The sequence below is a fragment of a genome, assembly GCF_019968985.1.
Source record: "MAG: Porospora cf. gigantea B chromosome Unknown PgB_NODE_1413_length_6062_cov_144.2, whole genome shotgun sequence".
Lineage (NCBI taxonomy): Eukaryota > Apicomplexa > Conoidasida > Eugregarinorida > Porosporidae > Porospora > Porospora cf. gigantea B.
This window is the reverse complement of record NW_027178674.1, coordinates 1-6,062: the sequence shown is the minus strand read 5'-3', so window position 1 is coordinate 6,062 and position 6,062 is coordinate 1. Positions and strand designations below refer to the sequence as shown.

The 6,062-nt window shown below is 55.9% G+C and overlaps 4 protein-coding genes across 6 annotated transcripts; 1 reads left to right on the top strand and 3 right to left on the bottom strand.

The window, feature by feature from the left end:
* Positions 1-34: 34 nt before the first annotated feature.
* On the top strand, positions 35-1,000 carry KVP17_005141 (uncharacterized protein; the record flags this gene model as incomplete). Its single annotated transcript, XM_068514931.1, has 1 exon — positions 35-1,000. One exon carries the CDS (start codon positions 35-37, stop codon positions 998-1,000), a length of 966 nt encoding a protein of 321 aa, XP_068378652.1.
* Positions 1,001-1,298: 298 nt separating this feature from the next.
* KVP17_005142 (uncharacterized protein) lies at positions 1,299-1,931 on the bottom strand (the record flags this gene model as incomplete). Its single annotated transcript, XM_068514932.1, has 1 exon — positions 1,299-1,931. The coding sequence occupies one exon, from the start codon at positions 1,929-1,931 to the stop codon at positions 1,299-1,301; it is 633 nt and encodes a 210-aa protein (XP_068378653.1).
* A 63-nt stretch (positions 1,932-1,994) lies between these two features.
* On the bottom strand, positions 1,995-3,641 carry KVP17_005144 (uncharacterized protein; the record flags this gene model as incomplete). Its single annotated transcript, XM_068514936.1, has 1 exon — positions 1,995-3,641. One exon carries the CDS (start codon positions 3,639-3,641, stop codon positions 1,995-1,997), a length of 1,647 nt encoding a protein of 548 aa, XP_068378657.1.
* A 91-nt stretch (positions 3,642-3,732) lies between these two features.
* KVP17_005143 (uncharacterized protein) lies at positions 3,733-5,660 on the bottom strand (the record flags this gene model as incomplete). 3 transcript variants are annotated; one of them, XM_068514933.1, is made up of 5 exons in its annotated part: positions 3,733-4,233; positions 4,261-4,855; positions 4,883-5,070; positions 5,100-5,619; positions 5,650-5,660. In XM_068514933.1, the coding sequence occupies 5 exons, from the start codon at positions 5,658-5,660 to the stop codon at positions 3,733-3,735; spliced, it is 1,815 nt and encodes a 604-aa protein (XP_068378654.1). The 3 variants fall into 3 exon arrangements, with proteins under 3 accessions (XP_068378654.1, XP_068378656.1, XP_068378655.1); XM_068514935.1 differs by lacking the exons at positions 4,883-5,070; positions 5,100-5,619; positions 5,650-5,660 and having other exon boundaries at positions 3,733-4,590; XM_068514934.1 differs by lacking the exons at positions 3,733-4,233; positions 4,261-4,855; positions 5,650-5,660 and having other exon boundaries at positions 5,064-5,540.
* Positions 5,661-6,062: the final 402 nt, after the last annotated feature.

The following is a 6,062-nucleotide window of genomic DNA, read 5'->3' as shown; positions in this document are numbered from 1 at the left end:
AGAAGATCAACCGTCTCATACTCGAGGACGAGTGATGTTCCAGCAGGATGAAGAATCAGAGTCTTCTTTGTTAGTATTCCGGCCTGAGGACGCCCCGGATGTGATTCAGGAGCTGCCGAAGCCGCCTCCTCGAGTCGTCGGCATATCGGAATCACCTCCTGGAGTTAAGGTGGAGTCAGGTAAACTCCGAAAGAAAGTTAAGAAGAAACGGAGAGTTCAGCATCCTCCTGACACTCAAGGGACGGAGGAGGCACCCCAGAATCGACCTCCGGTGATGTTCCAGCAGGACAGAGAACCAGAGACTACTTCGTTAGCCTTGCCACCTGAGGACGCCCCGAATGTGAGTCAGGAGCTGCCGAAGCCGCCTCCCCGAGTCGTTGGCATATCGCAATCACCTCCTGCTGAGGCTGGGTTGCATGTGAAGGTGGGCAAGCGCGTGCTGAACCAGACTAAGGGTGTCATCCGCAAATCTGAGGCCCTTCTGTTCCTGAGTGGGAAACCCCTCGTGAATGCAAAGAAGGTCCCGCCACGTTCGCGTATAGCAGACCTCCCCCCGCCACCAATCTCGAAACTACCTCGAAAGATAGACATCGGTGGTCGGATTGTGGTGCCGCCAATGCCGTCTAGTCTGAAGGGCGTTCTACAGAAAAGACAGGAAGGAATACACAAAAACAAAAAGCCCCCAACGGGCAAAGGCGACGTAAAGGCAGCGCGGAGGCACCTCGAATCACTGCTGTTCGGAGACCACGAAGCCACGAGCAGTGCGGAGTGCACGAAGGTGCTTGTAGAAGCAGACCGCTCCAGCGACATCTCCCTGTCATCTTCATCCCCCGCGCTCTTAGACGAGCCCGCCGTCAGATTCGCCAGCTCGGACTCCTTCTCAAGCCCATCGCCTCCGTCCTCTGAACGTCTGGCGCCTTTCAACCTCCCGGTTGCGGCTGAGGACCAGGGCTGGCTCGTTGTATTGCTGGCGTCGATAGAGGAGTTCCTACACAGGTAAACGTTGCCTGATAGAGATATTAATTCTCGCCGTAGTCAAGAACATCAGCGTTCTCTCCACTGCGTCGCTCGTGAGCTCAGGCCCCAAGGAATAGGCAGCTTCTTCAACTATGTGGGGGGGTACGCTAATCGCGGCCTGTGGCGGCTGCCCACGGTTGGCGTGGAACATCACGGTGGATGTCACTCCATGCACAAGCCTGCGAGCGCAACCGCTGAGCACCAGCACATCTCCGCACTCTAAATACACCGGTACTGGCGAGGTGTCCCTCGTGGTGCCCCCCAGGAGAAATATGGCTGCGTCAATTCACCACGCGGCCCTCACCGCTCTGCCCGAGTGACACCGTGACTAGGGGCGCCTCTGAATCCTCCTCCACGTCGTCCACGTGGCCTCTGAGGCGGTCCTTCTCACGGTAGATGTTCACGATACTTGTATCGGGGCAATAGCTGCCGGTCCACCCTCCTAGACTTCCCTCCGCCTCCACGAGCGCCACCACGTGCTGGGCCAGCTCCTTGAAAATCGCTGGCAGCGGCACTTCCCCATCGAACATCCGCGTAGTCCACTCGTATTGGTGGCCTTGCGTGACCCACCGCAAACGGCTCCAGGCAGGTAACTGGCGGCGAAAGAGGTCGACGTAGTCCCCTGAAGGGTCGAGGCGTGACAGGTTACTTTGGTTAGGAGGGTTGATGTGGTGAAGTAATGTTGTCGCGGCGAGCTGCACGGATTCAGCCAGGGAGAGGAACCGCGAGCAGAGAGTGACCCCTGGGGCCAAAACGCGCACCTCTCCGGCACCAGCCTCAGTTCGGTCAGTCTTCAGCAAGAGGCTGTCGAACAAGCCACCGAGGCGGGGAGGGGCTGCGAATGAGTTGAGATCGAGGAGCTCGCGCAGAGACAATGCTCGGATCTTTGCATCTACCGTTTTGTAGTTGTCCATGGTTCTGCCGATTTTTCGCTCTGACGAAATGCCGTATTCACGTGCAAAGGAGATTTCTCAGATTCAATCGCTGATGGACGCACTTGCCGAGGACTGTGTCTGCGGAGGTTTCGGTTGCGTGGATGGCACTTCGCAGTATGGACTGTCTCCAAGAGTCCTTGTTTTCGTCTCTCTTACAAAACAGAACACCCATAACAGTGCGCCTAGGTTGATTCCGCACATAACAGTGTAGAGGATCCGGTTGTCCAGAACCAGATTTCCGACAAAGACCATGATCAGAGCGGCGGCCCAGTTGGCGGAGGTGCAAAGACTGGTCGCAGCGTTGCGCATCGGCATGGGGAACATCTCGAAAAGGTATACCCAGAGCACGGGACCGTAGGCTAGCGCGAAGCTCATTACGAAGCACATAATACCTATGATCTGTGCAACAATAGCGGTGTTACTATCGGAGTCGATCCAAAGGAAGACGGTCGCAGGAACGAGACTGATGCACTGCAGAGAGATGCCGATGAGAAGCAGCTGCCTGCGACCTATCCGGTCGACAAGGCAGAGCGCTGGAAGGCCCGCGATTAAGTTGCCGCCTGACATTATTGCTGAGGCGAGGGAAGCCTCCTTGAAGGTCAGGCCGGCCCGCTGAAACACGCCGTTAGAGCTGGATAAGAACAAGTTGATGCCTATAAACTGCTGGAAGATCGATAATGTCAGGCCAACCAGCAGGGCGTAGCGGTACCTCATGTTTTGGTACACCTTTCGCAGAGGCAGTCGCGCTTGCAGAGGCCCATGCAGCTGCACCAAACACTGCAATTCGGTGTCGACATCGACCACGTGCTCCAGTTTCTGCAGGCAGAGGTAACAATCTGAGTGTCTCTGCTGCTCAAGGTACCAGGTCGGAGTATCAAATGGGTACGCTTCCTTGAAGATGTAAAACAGCATGGAGGCTGGGAGTGCGGGCATCGCCAGCAGCACCCGCCACCAGGCCCGCTGGAACGATGAAAGGTCGACCTCGTACTCCGTAATCTGTCCCGTAGACTCGTCAATTGTCATGCTGTCGATCGCTGGGTCGGAGAACAGCAGACCCAAACACATGGCAATGAAGGCGCTTACAGTGACCATGACCTGGTGGCTGGTAGAGAACATGCCTCGCCGCTCTCGAGGCGACACCTCCGAAATGTACAGCGGCGTCGTCACAGACGCGATGCCCACCGCTATTCCCGTCAGCACTCGAGCCCAGAGCACACCTGCCAGTGAGGTGGAGACGGCGCTAGAAACTGCAGCGATCAGGAAAAGAAGGGCGCAGATGCGCAAAGCGTGCGCCCGGCCTTGGTTGAGAAGCAGCGGCGTACTCCCAGCGCCGACTACCCCTCCGGCGTAGAGCGACGCGTAGATCGTGGCCTTCACCCAGTGCAATCGAGTGCAGTCGATCGGTGAAAGTTCCGTGCACACGCTGGGACAGTCCTCGCAGTGCGACAGCCAAACTCGCCGCGAAGACATGTCCGCACACTCGGAGGGGATAGCCAATTCGGCCGGGCGGCACGCCCACAGCTCTGAGGCCATCACGTCGAAGGCACTGTTTAGCACGGCGATGGAGAACCCGTAGCTGAACGATGCTAGAGTCACCCCGCGCACCAGCCTGAACGCCGACAGGGGCGGTGCCCGCTGCAACGCAGCGTCAGCCAGAATTTGCACCGGCAGCTGGGTGCCACGAGACATGAATATTGAGAGTATCTAGTCAGGTTTGTACGGGTGGGCAATCTTCTCGTAGTCCTCTACAAACTCGTCTCCCAGCACGTCTACCATCCGCTTAAAATACTGCTTGCATACTCTGCGTCTTCATTGGCTCAGATTCCCACCTTGTGGCGTCCATGATAGCCGTCTTTAAGGATGTCAGTGACGTCATTTCGGGGTGGATTGGGGACTCTGCAGACCGCTGAATCAGCCTCGACGCGAAGGTGTCAAGGTTTTCGGTGAGTTCCTGCAGATGGTCGATAGTTTTTTCTAGAAGGCCTTGTGTATGCTCGAAGAGAACCTGCTGTCTGCATTTGCACCGAGCCTGCTTGGAATCGGCGGGCACCTTCGGCCTCGCTTGAGGTTGGCCAGAAGACAGCTGGGTCCTTTCAAGCTCGTTCTCCAAGTGTCGAATGACGAAGTCTGGTGTTCTGGTAACGTTGGCTGGTTCTCGTACCTTTCCAGAGCCGAAGGCGTCCCAATCCACAAAAAAGGCCCACGCGTAGGTGTATTTGAGCAGGCGCCTCGCTGAGATAACCTCCTCAACAGCGCTCTGCAGCACCTCCACGAATAACACCTGTGTGATTGTAACATCAGTCCCCACCGCGGTTTCAATATCTGCGCCGTCTGTGTAGTAGCTCGCATCCACCAGCGTAGAAATGGTCATGAGAAGCAACGTGCCGCCCTGAATCTGCCGAAGCTCGGTGTTAGAGTTCAACTCCGAGCGATGACTAAAACATAGGAGGACTTTGTGGAGTTTCTCGGATGCGACCTTCTGCGCCTGCTCATGTGCAGCGTATCGTGAGATGTAGTGCAGGTAGCGATTCAGGGACTCGCTCGCGTCCTTCTTGACGGAATCTGGAGTCAGATCCGGGTTGAACTCGTTGCAGCTGTAGGCCGTGGGCCCTGGCTTGTGAGTTACCCAATCCGCCATGCAGATCCAACAAAAATGGTGACTGCACCTACAGGTCATGTGCATGCACCCATGATTTTTTTCTATGGGGGTCTTGCACTTGGGGCACAACTTGGTGTGCACGAGGATCCAGTTCATGGAATCGGCTTCAGATTGGCCTTTAGCGTGCCAGTTCTTTATAATATCGCAAGGAAAAGGCCCATGAGGTTCCCCGGCGCACAACCCACACCACTGGTGCTGCGCCGAACAGCTCAGGGTTGCGTCTCCCGAAGTCAGTAGAGCCAACCTGTGTCCCAGCCCTCAACGCACTCACGGAGGTTGCTTCAAAATCGAGTCTGGAACGCGCACGACCTCGGCACAGCCGGGATAAGGGCAGAACTGGTGCCGTGGATCCGCTTGCACCAGAGAAGACGCGTAGAATTCGTTGGCCCTTGAACGTTTGTCGGCAGGTAAGAGATTTTCAATGCTCGAAAACGGCAACGGCAGAGGGCAGTTCAGACTCTGGCATAAGCAACAATGCCGAATCTCACTAAACAAGCGAGGCTGGTCAGCTTGTGATGCCCTTCAGTCAACGACGCCAGAACATAGCTGGAGTACGCCTCCACCGAGTGCCTATGGCCGCAAGGCAGCCCCAAGGTCTCCGACAAAGGGACTGCTATATAGAGGGTGGGACAGAGGAACGGGTCCGAAATACTGGACGGGACCGCCGAACCACTCGGTAAGAAGTCTCTGGTCAACGACAGCGAGCTGGAAAACCACTCTTCAGATAGCGCCTCCACATTAAACGCGCGCTTTGAGAGGAGTAAAAGGAGAACGGAGTCGATTACGGCTCGCAAAGGCACGTCATGCTCTGTCAGCAAGGGCTGTACGCCGTAGGCCCCTTCGAGTGTGTCAGCTAGCTGCCCGCCCATCAAGTCCGTCGCCAGTCGCAACAGGTGCTGCACGCTGAGGCACATGCCCTCCAGACTCATGCTTGTGGGGCTCGCGTCCACCGAGGTGTCCGTAGCGGGGCGGATGAGCACGTCATCCTCGTCTTCAAAGTAGAAATCGCTGCGTGACGCGCGTTGCCGCCGTTCCTACTCGTCCGACATCTATTGGAGATTTAAGCAGGCACAACGCAAGGCCTAGTTTTCAACTAGCAGAAACCACCGCCGTTTGCTCGATTTTAGTGACAACACAGTGCACTCAACTTCCGTTAGCCCCGAGGGCCTCAAAAATTGCCAGAGCTGATGCCCTGAACGTGAAATGGCTTAGTTTTCAACTAGCAATCATCAAACCTCCTCAAAGAGTCCTTGGTATTGATATTGCCCCTTGAGCAAAGACAGCGATACAGCTTATCAGCAGACCGGAATCTAATTAACACCGCAATATTTGTGGTTCGTGAGCGGCTCGATTTGTGAAACAAACCATTCTAAAATCACATTCAAACATCTAACAATCAGTCCCTGCGCGCCTGTTCATATACTTCAGACAAACAAATCCCAGCATTCGGA